At 38.1% G+C, this 23,404-nt stretch overlaps 2 protein-coding genes across 7 annotated transcripts in view; both read right to left on the bottom strand.

Moving 5' to 3' along the window:
• Positions 1 to 11,664, bottom strand: part of crebbpb (CREB binding lysine acetyltransferase b) — a 30,222-nt gene extending 18,558 nt beyond the window's left edge. For all 6 annotated transcript variants that reach the window (XM_081711009.1, XM_027009086.3, XM_081711011.1 and 3 more), the window contains exons 1-3: positions 10,774 to 11,664; positions 4,529 to 5,187; positions 2,745 to 2,906 (exon numbers count right to left, since the gene is read on the bottom strand). In XM_081711009.1, coding sequence (XP_081567135.1) covers positions 2,745 to 2,906; positions 4,529 to 5,187; positions 10,774 to 10,861 — 909 coding nt within the window. In that variant the 5' untranslated portion in view covers positions 10,862 to 11,664. The remainder of the gene's footprint in view (positions 1 to 2,744; positions 2,907 to 4,528; positions 5,188 to 10,773) is intronic.
• A 4,527-nt stretch (positions 11,665 to 16,191) lies between these two features.
• Positions 16,192 to 23,404, bottom strand: part of adcy9b (adenylate cyclase 9b) — a 38,057-nt gene continuing 30,844 nt past the window's right edge. Inside the window, exons 8-10 of the mRNA XM_027009150.3 lie at positions 19,204 to 19,346; positions 18,870 to 18,893; positions 16,192 to 18,714 (exon numbers count right to left, since the gene is read on the bottom strand). Coding sequence (XP_026864951.2) covers positions 17,397 to 18,714; positions 18,870 to 18,893; positions 19,204 to 19,346 — 1,485 coding nt within the window. The 3' untranslated portion in view covers positions 16,192 to 17,396. The remainder of the gene's footprint in view (positions 18,715 to 18,869; positions 18,894 to 19,203; positions 19,347 to 23,404) is intronic.

Genomic DNA, 23,404 nt, shown 5'->3' with positions numbered 1-23,404 from the left:
TTTACAGGCAATGGCAGGCCTCACACAGCTTGCACAAAAACAACTAACATTAACTGAATTACTCTGTAATCTGTTTCATACTTGAGTCAGTTACTTTCACTGTATGAACAAAGATGCAATGAATCAGAATTTATTGTCATGCTAACCTCCTACTGCAGGGATGCCCTCTAGGCCGTGGGCCCGATCTGGCATACTCAAATCACTTGATAGCACTGAATATTCTTAAATCATATATAGACAATCTATGTACTTAAATTTTTAGAAATAAGTACCTGCTTACCAATTTTCAGCTGTCTACATGCAACCGTTCATCAAAAATCCCATGCTGAATACACTGTGTTTATTTTGTTTATTTACACAACAATCAGGCCAGTCTTTTTAAAAAGGGCTTCCAATATAAGAACATTTTATGACAGTCTGAAGTTATCATCAAAGCACCTGCATGATGTGTTTAAACAGTATATAGAATGATAAAAGTTCTTTATTTGCTTGCTCACATCTTTGTACAAAAACATGTGTTCATTTCCTTCATAACCCAACACAAAATATACAAGACTTTAGTTACCACAAAATGCATGTTAATCACATAGCACATTTGCTGAATAGAAAGCAAAAACCCTTAGCTCTTAGATTCTGTTGTTGCTGTTGGGCCATAAAGAGCAGTTTTCTTTGAGTGGTGCCCGTTCACACTTATGAGTATCAAGGTGTTGGAGGGAACTATCAAATTACTTCACAAAATGCAACCGGCGTGGCAGCCATTTCAGCAAATGGTACGTCCTTGGATAAAAATGTAGACACCCAATTTGTCTTGTATGGTCACCCACTGAGTGAGGGAGGGCATTGTGCACAGCAAAACATTGCTTGTGTGATCTAGCCAGGCAAGGTGTAGCACATGCGTGCAGAACTGATGCAGTCATGGATATTTTTAAGTGAATAATTTGCTCACCCATACTTTTGGACATCATGGAAAGGAAGAGATTTAATTGGAGTTATGAGCTAGAAGCTGAGAGTGACGTTCAGTGGCTTCTAGCATGGACTACAAGAGGAAGAATGTGCATTTGTGATGGTAAGAATCTTTTAAAAATGAACTTTTTTAAAGGCTAAATGAACTTTTGTGCATATGAGAATGCATACCATTTATTTGCAGTATTACAGCATTTACAGTATTATAGTATCTCCCGCTTTTAATATTTAGCCTATTAGCTACTAAGCTAATAGCAAAGAAGTCAATATCCTTTTGCCATTTATCAATTAAACTTAACAATGAAGCCAATATTGTCTTTTAGTAAGTTTTCAAACATTGTGATGTTTTAGCAGAAAAATGCACTCTTAATATATATTGACTTACGACCTTTTGTACATTTGGAGAGGTTTTGGGGCACTTTGGAGATGTCTAGGACACCCAGTGGAAAATGTTGTGTAGCTCCTGAGTAACTTCATGTATATGCTTGAAATTGTTCACTTTATCTGACAAGACCCTGGTGAATCAGGAAATGTACACCATGACTGAATTCATGTCTTGCATCTAAATACACATTATAAAGCCCAATAATAAAATGCGCTTTTTGTTAGTCATTTTCTCCTTATTAGATGAGCGCAAATGGAACCTAAATGATGGGGAAAAAAAGCCTAGATGTGAATGAATGTCTTAGCCCAAGTGTCTACTTTAGTTTGAATCCTGAATGATCATTGTGCTATATGTACAATTTCAGATAACTAGTGTTAGGGTAGAAGTACAAATCGCGGTTATCCTGTAGTGCATATCCAATCAGACTGCCTAATCCAAAGTGAAATTAACACAGTCATGAGGACCATATTGTATGACCATGATGCACTGGCACATAGCCTGGCAATTCTGTTGCAATTTGCGACTTACAGATACTGGAAACGTCCTTGATACTTTGGTATGTTCTGTGCACAAATCTAATGACTCACCTATTGCCCATTTCCACACAAACACAAAAGTGTCCTGAATAAACTGCATTTATTACTAGGACAATTGCCCGGACCAACATACAAAAAGGCTTTGGGTCACCATGTGCTCATGGGAGCGTCAGCTTGACACCATGGTCCCCAGTAGAAGGTCTCCTCCTTCAGAGCATCAGGGATGCTTCCGTCACTCCCACGATTGGATGGGGCAGGACGCGTCAGGAAACTCTTCCTCCCACTTTTGAGACCTTGGCTAAGACATTTTCTTATGCCCTGACTGTGCAGATATATTGTTCCGCAGAGACCAAATATTCAGAGTCTCAAGACATTTGGTATACTAGGTATATGGTACTGTACTGGTTTGGGAAAGTGAAAGTAGTTACAGGGTCAGTTCTTTGCTGGCTCTTGTTCTTCTCCTCCTGTAAGCTTTAAGTTATTTTCATACACTGATTACTGACTGCTCTCCCTAAAAGCTACATGTTGCCTCTGATTATTTAGTTTCCCGATTGTGAACACAAAGTTCTCCCATATATAGTCGGTCACATCAGCTACTGCATCTCCCATGCTGCCATTTCTGACTGAGTCATTGGATAATAATAAGAATTATGGCCAACATGCCACTAGCAGAATTTCTAAGTGAGATGAATATATGAGAAAACACCAGCTGATCCAGATGGTCTGTTACTTGCTTGCAGACTTTTCTATTTTTTAACACAAAAATAAGTAAACTAAAAACAAGAGACTTAACAGCCACTATTGAAGTAGACATCAGCATCCAATGTTCAAAAGTTTTTGTCAATGAAAGGTGAACTTACCAGATTTGGCACACTGGAAGCACCCTTTAGAGTGGTCTGTAAGCTGTTGGAGAGAGCTGCTTTGTTCTGGAGCTGTGCATTAACACCAGCCGCGGTCATCTGCTGCACTGTCCCCTGTACGTACTGCTGCCCAAAAGGGCCATTAGAAGAGCCCAGACCCATCTAGGCAAGAGGGAGAGGGATGAGTAAATCCATAAAAAAAGAAATAGGTTAAAGACTACTAGGACTACCAGGATGCCTAACATGCAGATTTCAATAGAAATCTTGTACATTGGGTTACTAATTGTAATCAGACGAATCCCACACCAATGTCTTCCAACATTGGTTGGAACTAACCAGGGTGCAAAAAAACAATTATTCAGAAATCCCATCACTCCAAGAAGAGTGAAAACTAAAATTCATTAAGAAGTCAAAAATGGGATAGAAGGGATGGGATAGAACCACTAACATGCGTCACTACAATTCATGTTTCTCAAATAGCTATTCAAATCAAATTGCCAAATTATGATTAGATCACTTAGATGAATGGGATTTAGTAACAATATTGTTACATAAGAAATATTACTGCAGCTAAAATAGTAATTCACATGAATACTTAGAATGCTCCCTATCTAGAACATTAAGTGGGTCTAGTCCACAATCCCAACATTTACTGAGATATATGTTCTAAGGTTATGACTCTCATATGATTCAATTTCACAGCATTTGCAACAATATTTTGCTGATAAAAAGCAAGAGACATTAGTGTGTTCTCTGTCTGGCTGTGCAGATGCTGCAGTTGCTATTGCCTCAGACCCAGTGGAGCAGGAAGAGGATCTCCTGGCTGTCTGGCACCCAGCACTCTGTAGAGCTAAAGCTCTCCAAGCAACTCATCCTTACACCAGGATTCTGCAACTGCCATTGCAGTGCTGCAGCTCTGCCCTTTCAGGCAGAAGTAAGAAACTATTGGCTTAAAAAGAAAGCACGCCCTTCACTCTGCTTCTGTGGTTCAGTCTTATCCCAGACACACACCACACAACTACTTAACATGATTCAAAAGCTCATTATTTGGGACACTACAAAGACGTGACTGTCATAAGGAAACAGAGGTAAGACAGTAAGTTGGAGAGAGAAAAAAAAAGACCAAATCAAGAAGAGCAGGTACATAAAATGGCTTTTGAAGTAGACAGCACCACTCACTAACAGTAGAACCTACAGAACTCATCTCTCAAGACTCCCACAGTTTGTCTGTACAATTAAACAAACAATTGTCAAGTGAAACACTAAAACCTACAAAGAAACCCATCAGTCAAGTTTAAGCCGAAGTGGTGGCCTAGCAACTAATTAGGAATGAGACCACTACGAAACTTCTGTAAGGCAAGCCAACAAAGACCGCCCAGCACCTTACATTTCAGCCATGTTGTACAAACAAGCAAATGTGGTTGGTGAATGCAGAGAACAAAGAGGGTTGAAGCTGCATGTTCCATCCTTACCTACTGAAATACTGTATTAATTCACTTCCATAATAAACAAAAAACAAAAGCAAAAACTATAATCAGCTATGAAGAGCCCTGAAAATGGCAAAATCAGGCATAGAAGAGAAAACATAGAAGGTAGACACAATGAGAGAAGGTGGATAACTGACTTCGTGATCAAAAGGTTTGTTCATGTCTGATTTTTTTTTTTTGCTGTACAATAAAAATAAAAATTTTAATTTTCAGGTGAAAAGAAAAAATGGTATCTGTACATTCAAATTAATGACAACAAATGCCTGGCTCCAAGGCCATCGGGGGCACCTTGCTCACCTTGTTCATGTTTCCAGCCTGCTGAGGGTTGATGGTGTTATGTGCACCCATCTGAGGAGCTCCTTGGGTGAGTGTCTCAGCCAGCACACTGCCTGACACACTGGCGCCTGGCCCACCTCCACCTCCCACCGGTGCACCCTGCATGGTCTGGCCCTGGTACTGCATCCCCGGAGCCGCTCTGCCTCGACCTACTGGCCCCATCATGCCGTTCATCATTTGCCCTTGCTGGGCCATGTTCTGGCCCATGAGTCCATGGCTCTGGTTGTTGTTTAGCATGGCCTGGTTGAAGCCAGCGTTGAGGCTCATGCCTGGACTGCTGCTGTTGCCTTGGCCACTTGTGGTTCCGACAGACTTCTGAGGTTGGGATGGGTGACTCGGAGAAGCCTGGCCCATGGGACTCTTGCACAGGGCACCCAGCTGCCCACCCATGTTGGGCTGAGGACTGACAGAGTTGAGGCCGCTGGCCAGGTTGGAGCTGCTGGCTGACTGAAGGAGCTGGGAGAGCTGCTTGTGTTTGGCAGCTGCATCTGGGACCATTCCGCCCATCCTGCTACCAATTCCACCATCTCCATTAGAGGGCATGGACACCAGCCCCACATCTCCATTGGGTATCAGCTCATCTGGGAGGTCATTTTCCAAGTCGAATAAGGACCCCAAGTCTGAATTATGAAAAAGAAGAAATAGATACAGTCCAACAAAGGCATTAAAATTGGAAGCTTGATTAAAGGGAACAATCATTATGTGCAGAGCCTGACCAAATCAGCCAAGAATTTTCAGAAAGTACCATCATATAAATATCTACTGATACTTTGATTCTTATTTACAGAATGAATAAGAGGTCTTTACAATGAATAAGAGGTGTTTGTCCAAAACATTAAATCTTATATTTATATATAAGAACTTCCTACAGAAATTAGAATTTTAGACTCTTCAAGCTTTTCAAAACTTGCGTTTTCATCAAGTACATAAACTAAAATAAATCTACCATAAGATATCAAAACTTTCAAAGAAATTAAAACACTGCAGCAAATTGTTCAAAAGGTGCATCTGACTTATGTCACTGATCACATTTCACTCCATTTCAAACACCAATGACTTAGAGCCATCTATCCCTCTCACAGGGGCTCTGTAATTTCTACATAAAGCAGAGGTAAAGGAGCTAGGTTTATGTTAGGCTGTGGTTTCTGATTTTGATAAATGGATCAATCTAAATTAGGGAAATGGAAACATTTCTTCATTTCTACTTCTTTGAAAGTCTTAATTTGTGAAGCTGAGCTGAAGAGAATTTATGCCTACAGCACCCAGAGAATGTTTTAAAAGGCTGCCTCACTTTTCATTTATTCAACATTTTTAAATATCCCTCCAAATGGTATAATTTCTGGTCCAAGGAAATCACAAATATGTGCTTTTAAGAATACAATAGCAGTGAGATGCCCATATATAATGGTCTCATTGCACATAAGGCCTATTGCTAAATAACTAAATAAAATTTACCTAAAACAAAATCCTAAATAAAGGGGTATAAAAATGACCTTTATTATAATTTCCAGCCATGCAACAAATATGCAGGAAAAAACAATTCCCAACAGCGTTGATCATATATATAAAATCTCAATTTAGTCATGAAGAAAAAGAGCATCCATTGAGATAAGGGACACCAAACGGGCAAACAAACCTAGAATAAAGTACATCCCTAATCAAGCCAGTCTATTATTAAAAGCCTGATCAGTTATTTTAACTGGTTGCAATTCTTCGAACTGAGCACAATTATGATTACACAATTGTTGCATTCAACTACCCTATGTTTCTGTCATAACAAATATAAGATAAATTTGGTTTATTGGGTTGAAGCAAACAAACTACTTTTAAGAAGCGATATGATGACAGACATGATAACGGTACATTTTAGCAGAAACTACAAGTCTTAAGTGCAACAGCGGATTTGACAGCTCTGGCGAACACTATGCTAGGGATAAATTGCAGGCAATCTTTAAAGGAATTATTTGGAATGTTTAATCCAGGTTTATAATTGTAATAAACATTCTGGAACAAACAGGAGATCCATCATTTAGGCTAATATTCTTTAAATAATTTTTTCAACAAATATCATGCTTATATATTGCATAAACTCTCAGCCAAAGGAGAAAACCTCAATATTTCAGTTATATGGTGGAAGTTATATCATTTCCATTGAGCAATTCTGCTTAGTAGGGTATAAATTTCTCTCACACATTCTTCTTTACGTACAGTAAATGATAACAGATACTTTAAAACATTGCTGGTAATTGATTTCCAAATAATACAAGTAAAACAGTGCTGATTTCTTTACAAATCATGCTTTGTGTGTCTATGATTGGGAAGGATGAATTAATTTGCTCTCAATACCAAGACGAAAAATCTGTGTTGTTCTTATTTCTTATAAATTGAGTTCAAAACAACAGTATAAAAGGTTAGTTACTTCACTTTGCTTCCAATCCGATTTATTCAATGAACAGGTTTATACTATTCAGTTGGGGTTTTTTTTGCACTGCCTTTTATACTTTTTTGCTTTTGGTGTTAGACATTCTACTTAACACATTGTATACAATGTTTTAAAGATTAGTTCAGGCACTACTTTATCAAGTTTACACATCCAGCTTCCCAGCAAACACCCTCATTAGAACGTCAATCACAGGCTTTAACTGAACTAAACGGAGTACCAGATCACATTGAAAATCTTGCTAACAAAGGAAATAAAATTGTACATTTTATATGGATCTCATTACCAATTGAAAAATCCCCAGTACACCCTCCCAACCCTTTTTTGTTCCCCCTTTCCTACTTCTTGTGTTTCACACTACAGTTCTCATTTTGCACAGGACTGATTAAATCCTTCACTTCAAATTTTAAAATCTAGCCACTTGAGGCAGGTTTGCTACCCTTGTAAAAAATGGTGCATGACGTAGGTCTCCTGTGTACAGGGGAAATTGCATAACCTAGCACATTGGTGCATTATTGCCTAAAGAAAATGTGGCTCATTAGAAAACAAAACCATTGGAACAGAAAGGTCTCAAATTGTAATACTTAAAAAAATATGAGATTTAGAAAATTGTGGGTGAGTCAAATGCTCAGAATTTTTGAGCAATTATGATTTTCAGAAACAAGTTTAATGAAAGGTTTAACAGCAAGTTCTTAAGCGTAAAAAGATTCTGTGCTTTAGCAATTTTAAAACAAGAGACAGGCTACAAGTGCTCACAAACTTCACCAAGAAACCTTACCTGGGAAGAAAATACCAAATCACAAGTCTACCCAGGCTAGAAACGTTTCTGCAAAATTCTGAAATACTGTTAGGGAAAACTTTATTTAAAGAAAAACAGAAGATACAAAAGCAGCAACTATCAAATTAACTGATCAAATCATTAGCTCTACTCCTAGGAGTTCGTTACCAGGAGCCAGAAAATCAGGATCGAGATATTTCCGTCCCTACGCTACATGGCAACTCTCGTTTGCTGATTTTACTCTATTTTTCAATGTTTTTTTTTAAATAGACTGTGTTCTCTCTATATTTACTGTCTTTTATTTATCACTAAAATTGTATTTTTTGTTAGCATTGCAGAATATTTTAAAATGTGCTAAAAATGATTTGTTACTTAAATTACAATTTAAATAATATTTAAAGAAAAATTCGGATGCCAACAAATGTGGTTTAAGATCTGGCTTTATGTTGACACTAACATGTTGGGCAGAAAGAATAAGAAATGAAATCTAAAAATCCTCATACCACTGGAAAGACCACAGGTGAACTACGTCACTAAAGCCACCTTACAGAATCAAAGGCAGTGTGGATGAAATATCATTACTCTGATATGTACAAATCATTGGGAGCACATTTGGCACTAGATGTTTATGGTTATAAAAGTCAACCTGAAAATATAATTTATTCAACTTCATTAACTCATAACCTTTGCGTTATTGTGGGCCTGGTTATGATTATGTTCAAAGCACTTTAGCCAGCATTATTTCAAGAATGCAATTCACCTACACTCTGCTATTGATGGATATGGCAATTCCATCAGCTAAAGGTAATTTGTAGACACCCTTTAACATTTCTCTGCCTTCTTATTCACCAATATAAAATCAAATGAACAGTCCTCACTTAATTTCTGACAAGCATTGGGTAATAATAAAGCATACAGACATGGATTCATTATCCTCCATGCTAGAGTGCAGGCTAGCAGCCAGATCTGACTACATGTTAGCTTTGAAATGAAGTTCACAATTTAATCAAATGCCAATTGATAAAATCATGTCCTGCCTATAATTTTCCAGTTTCACTCAGAACTACCTTACATTAAGGAAGCGAAATATGTTTCCGATTCACCTCCTTATATAGCACTGCCATGAGCTCAGCATAATTACATCTCCAGAAAATCTTACAATAGGCATACCAGTTAGCTAATGTATTATTTAATTCAGCTTTACATTAGCCGGTTCTTGCTGGTTGACTTTGCTTTTTCAAGCATGAAGATTTTAGTAAGTGGTGGTGTGCTCTCAGTATGGTAGTTTAGAGCCTCAACTTAGCTTAGTTTGCACAAGATGTGCAGTTTCTGGTTTCCAAGCAGCAAATTCTGTCCAGCTCAAACCATTTTTACATTAAGAAAATCCACAAAAGCCAGAAGAATAAGGTCCACTTGCAGAAGAAGAAGAAGGAAAAAAAAAAAAAAAAAAACCACATCAAGATTAAAACATATCCTACACAATATCTTAAAAATCATATTAATGCAACTTGCACAAAATAATACATACATAATAAATAAGAGTGGAATGGTTTGAAAATGCAACCAAACTGGTTGCAGTCAGGAACCCTGTGAGTGGATGAGACTACTGCCACTTCCATTCAGCAAAGCCACCAGAGGAGGAGGAGGGAACTCTCACTACTAGCTAGCTTGTCTGCCTCTTCAAGACAGTTCATACACATTATTTTGCAAACACAACCACACAACACATACTATTTTAAAGAGCAGATCTAATACTGATTGAATAACTAGAGCATTTCTAAATTTTAAGGAGATTTTCTAGGTTACATGAGCATTAGCGCGCACAACCATTTTCCGATTAATTCTACAGAGATCCATAAAGTGTGATTAACATTTATTATCCCTTTGTGTGACAACATATATCGTCATTAAAATATATTTTAGTTTATTGTTTATAAAAAATGGTAAGGTGCTTTGTTTGCACCACCTGCAACACGTTTTTCAGGTTAGTTATTGACTACTGATCCTGTCAATGAAAGGAGAAGTGTCTTTAACCACTTCTTTCAGCTATATATATATATATATAAAAAAACCTGAAAGTTTAACGTCTTATTTTTATAGAGCTCCAGCATTTAAATTAGTTAGCTTTAGCTAATGTTTAATGAGAATTTAATATTAAAATACGGCACAATCAGATAGCTAATTAATCCAGTATGGGTGAGACAAGGAAACAATACCCATGCATGAAACTAACGGTTCTTTAAAAATCTTACTATCTACTTGGCTACTTCTGGTGGCAAACCAAGGAACAAAACTATAAATTGCCTGTAAATGTTAACTACGTAAAAGATTTAATAACAACGAAAAGTTTTTAAAAACTTTTGAAGACACTAAGGCATTCTTAATCACTGTGCTGTCTGCAGCAATTACATTTGAAATTTCATATATTCACGCAAAATTAACCTGAGAACAATGACTACGGAGTAACTTGCATGGAAACAAAGGAAAGATTAACGAACGAGTAGCAAGAATATTTTCTCTGTTGCAGCTGGTTGTTTGCTTGGTTATGCGTATCTAATCTTGCTTTCTTCTCGACAACACCACTCGGCCAAAGGATACATTATTACTAGCCAACCTAGCTAGCTAATGGGTAACGCTACAAAGCTAGCTAACTAGCTTGCTAGCTTGAAATTTATCCTTGCACGTTTGAACACGGGTGCACTTGATAAAACGAGACTGCACATTGCGCCAGAAAGGTTAAACGAAAAGCCAAAAAGGGAAAACGCGAGAGTCCATTTTTTAAGTTACATATCTAGCTACATGAGAAATCCTGTTCAGTTTCCAACTTCAGACCGTCCTAAGTGCTAGCTAGCTAACTAGTTAGCTTTGTTAGCCAGCCAGTTAGCAGTGACGGAGTAGCTCCAATGAATGAGTCACCAAGCAAATGTGTTATCAACAGAATAAAGACTACGCGACATATAGGCGGTGATTTGTGCAGCATTTTCTTACCTGGACCATCGGATGAAGAAAGAGCAGGTGAATTGAGCTTAGGACGCTTTGCGTTGGGGGGTCCGATATCCAATAGGTTTTCAGCCATTCTGTGCTGATTATTTTTGCTATGTTGAGGGTTGCTTTGGAAGAGCGTTGGGGGGTAAGTTAGGCGAATTTTGCGTCGCAGGTAAGAGATAGCTAGCCAGCCAGCCAGCCAGCCAGCCAAGCCAAAAATCTCCTAATTAGTAGCTATTAAGGGAAAAAATCTCAAGTTAGTAGTACTACCAAGCACTACTAGCCAGCAAAATGGCTCAAAGAACAAGCAACAGCGCCCCGCTTCGCCACTGCCATTCACCCCATGATAATCCAACACCAAATACCATCATAATTATCCTTATTTATCTATTAAATAAGATTTTCGTTGTTTATAAAAAAAATATTAAAACAAGTAACAGAAAACAAGCCTTTAGTCTCCTACGTCATCGGTGTTGGTATCGCCAAAGAACCCATTTTCTCAGAGTCAAAATTAATATCTTCAAGACCCATTTCGGAATCCGCTGAAATTAACAATTAAGATAAAGAAATTAATCGTTTAAAGGTAGGATTTTTTTTATTCCTGCGCAATCCCGATTTTAGCATGGCATTCCGAGCGAAATTATGAGAAGCAGCGCTCGCTGAAGGGGGAAATCAGATATACGGGGGTTTTCCAGTAGACAAAAACGGCCCCCATTTCGCCTATGTCCAGAAGAATGACACTCGAAATTTTCACAATCTCTGGTCTTTGTCACAAGAAGACTATTTAGGCTTGGTCCGAATGACCCGCGTCTATATAAATATTATTATGATCTTCCGAAGTCCCGATTCTCATCCGCGACAAGATGGCGGCTGTTGATTCCTTCGATACAAAAAGTTTTTTTTTCTTTTCCAGCCAGACTGTGGAGGAGGAGGGGCCGCGCGATCACGCCCTTACGCACACGTCACACCAGTTACACGAAGGTACATACCGTAGAAGTATAACGGAAGACCGGTTCTAAACCATAGACGTTTCAATTATTACGCGTCTCTGTCAGAACATTTAAACACGAACAACTATTTCATATGTGGATTCGCTGGAATTATTTTGGATAAAGAGCAGCAGATCGCAATAAAAAAAAATAAAAAAAACTTAAAACGAATGCAGCACACTTAACCAAAGTATAAATAAATTGTTCCTTAAACTACTACCTTATTAATACAGTAAATACAATTATATTAAAATTCATTTTCCTAGCAATATTTAGATAAAACTTAACAAAAAATCAACAATAATGAACGAAAGGAAGGTTGAGATGCTTTTTTTTTTTATACACTGTTAACAAAACTAACATTTCTAAAATGTAAGCATTTTTCCCTAAAATAATAAACTTTATTTGTACAGTAGCATGTAAGGATAGTAAAGAAAAAATTTGTTTTAATTTTGTCTCAATGTGCTTTCTCCAGTTAGAAGCATCATTCAAGTCACTGCTTGATATGTTGCCAGTGTCCCCTCATTCCCTTTTATTTCTTGGCCATCCAAACCAGAAATGTCTGTACAGTTTTGTTGAGGGCAGCATTCTGTTTAAGTTGTTCTAGAGATCTCGGGGAAATAATTCGAATTGTGATCATTTTAATGTTAATCGTGATTCTTGCATGAAGCATTATTCATTAAGGACAATTTTGTTACTACTGTTAAGGAGTCAGACCAATTTATGACTCCTACAACCTACATCCTTGTAGCAACTTATTTTTGTTTTATTACTTTGTAGGGAAGTCAGTACACTACTCGAAGTTTTTCTTTCCCTTTTTTAGTTGAAAGTTTGCAATCTTTAACATCCAGTAAGCTTGATGACATGAGCCATGTCTAGCAGATATACAGGCTAGGAAATCTCCTGAAACAAAGGTCCTACCCCCTCCCCCAAAGATTAATAGGTAAAGTGCATCCTATCTTTTTTTCTTATCAATACATAGTCTCAACCAAGTGTGTGCATATCAGGCTGCCTAAAAACATTCCCAAGAGGCACCAGGTGTTTTCACATCCTACACCTTTACATGGCCCTAGTAAATGTTTTGGACCTTTGAAAGTAGTGATAAGTGTTTTCTACAACATCAGTTTTTGTAAAGCTGCATAGGTAACAAAGTGAACATGACTGAGCTTTTGACTGTAGGCCAAAGTAATATCAACGTTTTAATAATCAAAGACATAATCAGGCACTGACCTTTCTTTCCATGCATCTGTACAAGTAAAAAAAAAAAAAAAAGGTTCAGATGATACACACTGTAAAACCATTAGATGAAATTGCATGACGGATGGAGCACATTCTGAAAATGGACACATTTCCAAGTGCATTTACAGATGATTTATTAACTGTCTCACTAAAGCAACCAAGAGAAAATGAGCAAAATAACACATACTTAAATACACTCTTTGGCAATAAGCATAATCCCAGTGTGTGCTGAAACATTCATTAAATAAGCAAGCTTGTTTGTCAATTCTATTTTACGCTATTCATACTTAAGACATCACTTAAAACTTTTTTATAAACCTTTTGAAGGGAGGCGCAGAGATAGATGGATAGAGAAGAAAGTCACAGAGCTCATTGTAATATAGGCACATAAGCCTATTAAAAATGTGATGCCTTTGTAATCACAGGCTCCTGATCCAGCCCTTCTCTTACCTTCAGATATTGTTTATTATTAAGCAAACTAAAGGCACAATTCATACAAATACTACGGATGAACTACAGAATATTTATTTTGGTTTATACGGGTTAAAAAGAAGTCTGTTAAAAATATGGAATGTACTTCATCTTGCTAACTAGCTCAAGTGGTGTAAAGACAGCTAAAATGTTGAAGTATGAAGTTTGTTAGCTCTGTGGATTTGTATTGCTCTGCTATTCTAAAAAAAAAGAAATATTGTGGGTTGTGTGCTCAGAGTACTCACTCATTTAATTAACTGACTTTAATACAATCCTATTGCAAAATGCCCTTGTAGTAAAAGGAGGAAAAACGCATTATAAATCCATTATATGTAAAAGTGTGTCATATTTTATTGCTAAAGTATTATATGTGCTGGGAAGGGAACTCAGGAAGTTACACTGGGCATCAAAGTTTGAACTTTTTAAATAAATGGACTTTCTAGTTTATTTTATTCGATTTATTTTACTTTTAGAATTTTCTATTATAGTCTTTAAGTGTGTAAATTTCACACATATACACACACACACACATATATATATATATATATATATATATATATATATATATATATAAAATGTATGTATATTACTCATAAATAAGGCTGTTATTAAACTGTCTGCAAATGTACTTCTAAAATGTACAATTAGTTTTGTCTAAATTTGGCCATAGGTACATCCCACTTCAGTGTCCAGCAGCAATCTGTCAGCATAGCATGGACCCACTTTTCTTGGTACTACTTTCCATACTATACATAATGACATGAGTATACTAGCAATAGAATTACAGGTGATGGAGAAGGTCTGAAAACGTATTTGGATTCAGTGTGCAAATATACATAAACTGTATTTTTTGCAGGACACAAAGTATACATTATATTTATTATTATATTTGTACGATATTTATATTTGAATACTGATTTTTTTTTAATTAAAAGGCATGCACACACACACTTAGGATTGTGGTTGCATTAAAGTTACTCAGATATGGCCTAATGTGCTGCCATAAAATTGACAGCCCAGAAAACTATCTATCTATAATATCTTTCAGTTTGAGAAAATGACCAACTAACCAAGATATTGAACTTCAGGGTCCTGCCAATTGAATCTGGTTCAAAATGTAATCATGAATTTTTTAAAATTATTTTATCAATATTAATGAAGTCTGTAAACCAAGTAAAATGAAATCCCTGGCAAATGTGTTCAATCCAAGTTTTATTTAGTTTTATACTTTACTGATGTAAATTAATTAATGGTGAATGCAGCTGCAGTTTCCATGATAATGGCCCATTAGGCATCACAGACAAACTTTATTGGTGTCAAATAAAATTCCTTTACATACTGTCAGTTCTAGTTCTTTAGTGCATAAGCGATCTAATCCCAATGAATAGTGGTTACATGCAAGTCATCTGAGGAAACCAAATCAAAGTTAACAGCTAAAGTTAACCTCTAGCAAGCGAGCTCAGGAAGCCTTGCTGACATCCATGATTCTGACATGTTGCAAATGAAATTGAGACTGAACTTGAATTTCAAGTATCAGCCAGACATAAATCTAGGTTCTGCAGCAAATATTTCATGATTACGTGGAATGTCCGGAGATAAGTTACACCCATCATCATAAATTATGCTGGGGACATGTTCTCACCACTTTCTGAAATGGCTAATTTTGTCCCCAACACTTGAAAGTGTATTCTGAACATATTTCTTCTACAAGCTGTACTTGCTTCATTTATTCCATAATAATTTGAATAATAATATGCTTTAGTCAATAAAGCAAACTGTATTATGTTCCTAGTGATAGAATCAGTAAACATTCATACTTGTATTTTTTTTCAGGATGCCCAGATAGTAAACGCAGTACAACTGACATTTCTTGAATTATTTTAAAGTATAAATAAATAGAAAATAAATGAACTACAAATACATTTTAAACTAAAGTGCTGACAGGATTTGTATTGTTCAATGCTGATAGGTATGACGAACATGGCCATAAAACCTTTCGTGAACCTGTCTTTCAGTCCCAGCACTTATTTCATTTGGGTGAATGCATGTGCCCGAGTACTGGATTTTTTAAAGGGCATGTAAATTTGAGGGGTAGGAGAATTGAATGCAACACTTGGCATGTCTGTCCTCAAAGTTATGCCCATGGATACAAGCCGTATTTTTACTGCATTGTTGCAACAGTGGATGGTACTTAAAATGAGCATAAATTTGCAGGAACAAAAATGTTAACTAATCCGGACAGGGGAACATTTAATCACACCCAGATGTGTTTGGAATACTAGATTAGAGAGCTTAATTGATTCCATTTTGGGAATTAGTTTGGAGCAATCACTCTTTTCCATGCTTTGCACCCATGTCAAGTTAAATCAACATGAAAATCAACCCTTATCAACATAAAGGGTTTGCAAAGGAATACATTTGTCAGTTTATTGGCTCTTTATCAGATATTCAGTTGGAATTAAATTTTGATGACACTTTGTAATGATTTGTATGTTCACATGTAGATCTGTGAAAACATATATTGTATGCTTTTGAAATTTCTATTTAATTATTAATTCATGAATCACTTTACACATATAGTACCTCTATAATCATCAATATATCTTAAGACTGTTAAACATCTGTTATTTTAAAGTGCATTATTTTAAGAATAAAGCCCTAAGCACACAACCCTTTAACAAGGAAAATGTCTCCCAGTGTGCAAAAATCAATAGAGATAACAAAAAGTTAACAGCAAGTTTAATTATAACGATGCAGGCAAAAGTAACATATCAGTGCAAAGGAAGCTACCCATATTGCTAAATGAAACAAAAAATAATAATGTCTGTTGCTTATAAATAACTTGTGGTGTCCCACAAGTTTACCTTTTTTTAAAGTAGTGTGCACTTAAACACAAGCTTTTGTACTAATCTAAATCAAATCTATGTTAATGTTCTCTATAGCAATACTAACCCACATTTATGTTCTCCAAATGATCACACAGTCCCTCTCTACGTGACACTATCAGCACAACCTCAGCAAATCATTACAGTCTCATCTACAAAATGCCTATTCTTTTTAGAATAACCTATTGTTTTTTGTATCAAGATATCTCTTCTGTTCAACATTACCAACAGTGGCAGGCCACATTAATTTAATAAACTACACACTCTAAACCATGCCTATGGATTGGAAATAGTTTTTTTTGAAAATATAAACAGGTTACCTCCTGTTGCAGTTCACATGCTGAACAGTATGTGTACTGCATAACCTTTGCTTTAGCTAATGTGCATTTATGTTATATAATGGAGATTTGCTAATTTCACTGGACCCTATACCACTTCTCAACTCTGTGTTTTAATATTTCCCCCCAAAATATACAGTTTAAAGATGAAAATACCATGGCAGCTTCCTCAAGAGAATCAATCATTATAATAGTGGCAACACAAAGAATATAAAGATAAATAGAAAAGAAATGTCAAAAATATTTACAACTAATGCATAATGAGAGAAAAAAAAAAGTTTTTAAAAGTGATTTCACAGAGTAATCCTTTTCTACTTTAAAATTTGTACTGCTTTCAAAGTTGCCTCTTGCACAAATTGTCCTTATCGCAAAGGCACTTAATTGAAAGACATAATAAATGACAAAGGTAAACAATGATGAGATAAAATTGAACTGTAGTATTTCAGAACAGGGTGGCGGCATATAGCATGGTGTGGGCTTCCTGGGGTGAGGGCCTGAGTTCTTATTCTTGTGACCTTGGTTTATTAGTGCATGCCATTCTATCAGACTGATGGTAATGTTGGCCAGAGGAATGGTGAGGCCCTTATGAACCTATGCACATACACTCCCATGCACACCTAATCTGCAAGCTGCCCTGGCATGGAGGCAAGGCCATATTTAAAGGTTTAGAATCAAAATTAATAGTATTATGGACTTGTTTAGTGTTAAAGTTGGGTCAGTTCAGAAACAGACCTTTGTTCTTTGTCCTTCACTATAATCTCCGTTTCACTGTGTGCAGTCTGGATGGGACTCAGGGCAGGAGAAGTTGAGACAGGCTTTGTCTGTTCTATAAGTACTGCCTGCCCTGAGCCCAGGCCAGCTTCTGGCCTGGAACTGAGGCCCCCAGTAGTTGTGAATGGTTTGGGTTGGGTTTTAGGCTCAATGCAAGCCTCATTGTTGACCGTTTTTTCAGTGATCTCTTTGGTAGCACCTCCCTGTCTCATCAGCTCTGAGCTAACAGAAAGGGGCATGCCCACACAACTACCACTAGCAGTTGGCACCATGTTGGCAATCTCATCAGTGGGAGAGCGACCAATGCTACCGTCCACCTGCGCTCGGATCTCTGGTGACACCAAAAGCTGATACTGGGGCACCAGCCCGCTGTCGCCACTTTTTGGATACAGAAAGGTTTTCATTTGGCCTTTGCCCTTTACGTTGACCGTGCCACGGTAGTCAAACTCATAGTTCATCCCACTAAGCACACAGTAGCTCTCCTCGCTAACCTGAACGCGACACTCCACCCCGGTGGTATCCATGCGGCTCGCGATGTTCACCGTGTCCCCCCAGATGTCATACAGTAGCTTGGTGGTGCCGATGACCCCAGCAGTGAGGGGACCATGGTTGAACCCGATGCGCAGCTTGAACTTAAAGCCCAGCATGTTTTTGTTAAAGTCATCCACAACACGCATCATTTCAAGGGCAAATTCGAACAGAGCACGAAGGTGGGCATGAGGATGGGCCTGCTCAGTGCAGTGCTGGGTGCTGAGGCCTGACGCTGCCATGTAGGTGGCGCCGATGGTCTTGATCTTCTCGATGTTGGAGAAGGCGGGCTTGCGCAAGAGCTCGTCGAAGTCGCCAATCAGCTCGTTGAGCACACGGTAGCACTCTTTGCCGCCTTCGTAGCTCTCCTCGTAGAACTCGCTGAAGTTGACGATGCTGCCGAAGATCACGCCCACGTTGTCATGGTTCTTTGAATAGCTCGGGGTCACCTTGAGCTGCTCCGCCACGTGGATGGGGATAATGTTGCGCAAGAGCCAGTCTGCCTGGTCCCGCATGTTCTGGATCTTGATGCGATGCTGGTCAGCTTCCACATTTCCATGGTAGTGGAGCCGGTAGCTTACCTCAAACTCACGGTTCAGAAACCAGACAAGGAGGAGCAGCAAGAAGAAGATCAACATGGCTTCCAGAACACTCTGGAGATGAGGCTCCGCCTCCTCAGAGAACTGGACCACATCGACACTGCTGTTAGTGGAGCCACTGGATCTGGTGAACAGGAAGAAACATAAAAAAAAAGCTCATTCACCTTAATGCATGGAGAGATTTTATGACAGATATAATGTCGATGCTGGCATCAAAATGCATAAAACAGGAACCTGGACTTCTCATGTGTCAACAGTTTCTAAGTGTACAATACTCACCTGAGAAATAAACTTTCCCATAAACTGAAAGAGAAGGGACAAAAATAAGCATTCTGTGTATTCTAATTTAATAAATGTTTTATATATATTATCAGCAAAAGAGTAATGCAAAAATGTATTTAATATTATATTTAAGAGTATGCTCCTTAACACCTTAATTACTATACATAGCAGTATAGCGCAGTGGGCAGCTGTGTTTCCAGGGAATTATGGTCATTTGCAGAACTACATTTTTTCACCAGATCAAAGAGTTGTGAATTTTCAAAACAGTTTTTGGAAAAAAATCTTCCAGCTGGGGGCAAAACATCTACATTTCAAAAAGAACGTGTCCAACCTGCAGGGGGGGCTCCACAGCAGTGCGAGAAGCGCCAGCCCCACCATGGTGGCGAGGGATGAGCGCATCCAGAAACTCAGCTGGCAGAAGTTACAATAGTGGATGATTGCGATGATGACAGCACAGCAGAGGAACATGGTGAACTGGAGAACAGGAGAGAGAGCACTTAACAAGTTACTGCAGGGCAGACAAACCAAGCCACTACTGATATCATTGCGCCTCATTCTTTAGTATTGTTATACGGATTTATAATGTTTATGGTTTTCATACTTATAAAATTTATTTTGATGGTTCACTATCAAATATTTGATTAGTGAAAATAAATAAAATTGTCGAACCAACATCTGTAGCCCTTCAGCACCTGTTGTGCTTTCTTTTGAAAGAACGCCACTTATTTCAAAAGAAAGATGTACAGTACTGAAGCAAAATAGTACTGAACAAATATTTAGTAGTGCATAGTAAGGTTACAAGTCCTACCGTTACAAAATCTAAGAACGAATGTGACAGTCTACATGGACATACCCACAAATCCCATCCAATGTGACTTGCATACAATTCATGTAATGTGCATGTCAGTTTACTAATATTGCTGAAAAAGTGTGCACAAGTGGGTTACATAAATGTAAAATGCAGTACTGGAATAAAACGCAGAATGTGACAATTTTGCAGCAGAAACGTCAAAGTAATAAAAAAGAGTCATACACTACATGGCCAAAAGTAACTGGCCACCTGATTATCAAACCTGTATGAGCTTCTTGGACATCCCAATCCAAAATGCTATGGTGTTGCATTTTTCTGACACCCAAAAACCCAAATTTGTCCATCTGACTGTCAGGTAGCAGGGCGCGATTCAGCACCCCAGAGAATACATCTTCACTGCTCTAGAGTTCAGTAACTGCATGCTTTACACCACTTAATCTGACGTTTGGCATTGCGCATAGTGATCTTAAGCTTATATGCAGTTGCTTGGCCATGGAAATCCATTTCATGAAGCTTCCAAGACAGTCCCTGCACTGATGATGTTACCAGGGTCAATTTGGAGCTGTTGGGTGCAGGAACAGAGGATCAGTGATTATGATGCGCGATGCGCTTCAACCCTCTGCAGCCCTGCTCTGTGAGTTTGTGTACCATTCAGGGACGCTCTTTGCACTAGGCAGTGCAGATGGCCCATGAGCCAAGGGACAAAGGCAAATTAGGTTTGTGTTGAACCTAGTCTTAAATATATAAAAATCTGTTTTTAAATGCCTGTTATCTGATGCAGTAGCAGTTATGAATGTTTAGTTATCTTATTGCCACACTATCCTGATCATGTCCGTCATGGTCTGTTCCATGCTTTTATGTAAAAGATGCCACTGTGTGAAAACTAGTGGAAGCAATAGTTATAGTGTGAATACAATGTGCTTCCAGTTGATTTTCTGAGTGTTGTTATCTGAGAAACAGAGGGAGGAAGCAGACAAATTTTAATTCAGAGCAGAGTGGTGCCACACAGCCTCTACAAATTGTATATTATGCTAATGCACATATACATTAGTGAAGGCCATTCTAACTCTTATTAGTGAGTCATTTTGATCAGTTCAACTCACCAATAAGTGAGCATTGTCCTCTGCAAAATATCCCTTCATTTACTTGCAGTAACATTTAGTTTTTCCTTTCAAACTGTGTACAATAACAGTACAGCCAATTCAAATGTGAAACTGAAAGAAATACATCACGATTTGCAAGATTTGAATCCAAATCTAAAATCACTTGAAGTTTCTCTTGAGTCTTTGGTTGCAGGTGAGGGAGTTACAGGACCTAACCATTTCACTTGTCTTAAACAAACCAAAAAAAAAAAAAAAAAACCCAACTCCGCTCATTCATGCTCCCATCAGTCACTTAAAAAAACACTTCAAAGAACAGCACATCACTAAGAGAGTCAGCTATGATGGTCAGACACACTCCACTGCAGACTGGACATGTAAATGGATGGAAAGTAAGTAAATACTTATGATTGATGGTCACGGACTTGGGGGATCCCCATTCCTTTCTTTCACGTAGGGCCCCAATTCACTATATCCAGCCCTGCTACCCCTTCATGACTAAGCTCTTATTGGCCTTAGATGTTTCCATCTCACAACAAGAGCACTTACAGTTGAAAGGGGCCAAACTAGCAGGTTAGTGAAGTAAGGGAAGATGGCAGTGAGCACTCCTGGCCCTGAACCAGGTCTTAGAGCTCTGACCACCATACCAAAGAGCACGCGCAGCGCTACGGTAGCTACAACACACATCAACCTGCCTGAGGGTCTGTGTCACACAACTCTCTCCTTCAGGGGGGAATGGCCTCCACCAGAGGCAGATGGTGAGTTTATGAACTAAGGTGGCACCCTGTGACAGTTGTTGGTGCCAGTGTTTGTCTGTGGATATTGCATATGCTTGATTTCATATCTCCGATAATAGGTGCGGCCAGAATTAAGAAGGATGTGCGCATACTTTTGCCAACATCACAATAGCATAACATGCCAAACTCTATAGCCAACTTCATTTGAACATGCAATAATGACGCTGCTCAGTCATAAACATTTAATTGTTTTCATTTCACTGGGTCAATGTCCATGCATTTTAATATTTTATTTCATACTGTCCTAGTTTGCATGCACTCCAAAAGGTACGTGAATGGCAAGGTCAATTCTTTTTTGAGATACACAAAGACATTTGGATTTGAGATCAAAATATGATAGATCAGAATTTCAGCATTAATTTTCTGATTCTTACATCAAGATGTGTTAAAACAACTTTGGTGGCAGTCCTCCCCAACTTGTAGGGGAATAAAAATACAGGATCAGACAGTGAAAGTAAATGAAAGCAATAACTAAATCAAGCTGGTGACTCACTGACATTACCCAAATGTTCTTCTTCAAATTTGTCTTTTGTGATGTTTTCCCAGACCTTTCCTGTAGCATCTTTCAGTTGTTACTTTTTTTTGGGAGGGTTTCTCCCTTCAGTTTCCTCTTCAGTGGGTGAAATGCATGCTCATTTAGTTTAAGCTCTAGAGACTGACTTGGCCAATCAAAACCGCCTACTTTTTTCCACAAATGAAAGCCTTTATTGTGTTGGCAGTGTGTTTTGGGTCATTTTCTTGCTGTATGATGAAGTTCCTCTTGATTAATTTGGATGCATTTCTATAAAATGTCAAAGTTTCTGTAGCGTTACCATCATGATTTACGTCTTCAGTACCGATTAGAGAGCCCATTCCAGAAGCACCAATACAAGCCCAGGCCATGACACCAACCCCAACACGAGCTCGTATGTTTTGGGTCATGAGCAGATCCTTTCTTCCCCTCACACTTTGAATTAGGTCTCATCAGTCTATAAAAGTTTGTTCCAGAACTCTTGGGTCTTGTCTGTGTGTTTCTTTGCATGTTCTAATCTGGCCTTCCGATTCTTGCTGCTGATGAGTGGCTTGCATTTTTTTGGCATGGCCATCGCACCTGTCCTGTGGATGCTGTTGGTGATGTCACTGTCTGTTGTTTATGGGTCTTTCTTCACAGTTCTCACAATGTTTTTGTGATCCGCTGCTGCTGTTCACCTTGGCGACCTGTTCATGACTATCTCTTAACACTCCAGGGGTTTCTTTCTTTTGCAGGACATTCCATATTGTTGTATTGGCTACGCCTAAGGTTTGTGCAATGACTCAGAGTGATTTGCTCCCTTTTCACAGCTTCACGGTAGCTTGTATTTCTCCCTTACACAGTTTTATTCATTTTGCTTTACTTTATTAGTTTATCTTATACAATTGCAGTCTTCTCGGTTGAAACCAAGGGCTCAAACCAAGAGTAGACATTCAGAGCTATTAACTATATAAACTATCAGTCAAATAGGGCACACATGGGCAACAAGAGACACCTGTCAGAAACGTGCTGTAATATTTTTACTCACTTGAAAAACTGATGGGTTCAAACCAAAGGTGCAATGTTCTCTGCTGTTTAACACTCAGATCTAGATGTAAATACCAAGAAATAAAACACAAAATTCTGATCTATCATCTCATATTCATCTTTTGATGTCAAAACCAAATGTTTTCGATGTATAGCAAAACACAAAAGACCTGGTCTTGAGGTTTCAATACTTTTGGATATGTATACGAACCTACAACCCAAATGAAGAAAATAAAAATCACTACATTTTTCTTTACCTTTTTTCTAACCTCAAATTCTCAAATTGT

Source organism: Electrophorus electricus, chromosome 3 (assembly GCF_041902795.1).
Source record: "Electrophorus electricus isolate QZ-2024a chromosome 3, ASM4190279v1, whole genome shotgun sequence".
In the NCBI taxonomy this organism is placed as follows: Eukaryota; Metazoa; Chordata; class Actinopteri; order Gymnotiformes; family Gymnotidae; genus Electrophorus; species Electrophorus electricus.
Note: the sequence above shows the minus strand (reverse complement) of the source record. Positions and strands in the feature narration are given on the sequence as shown.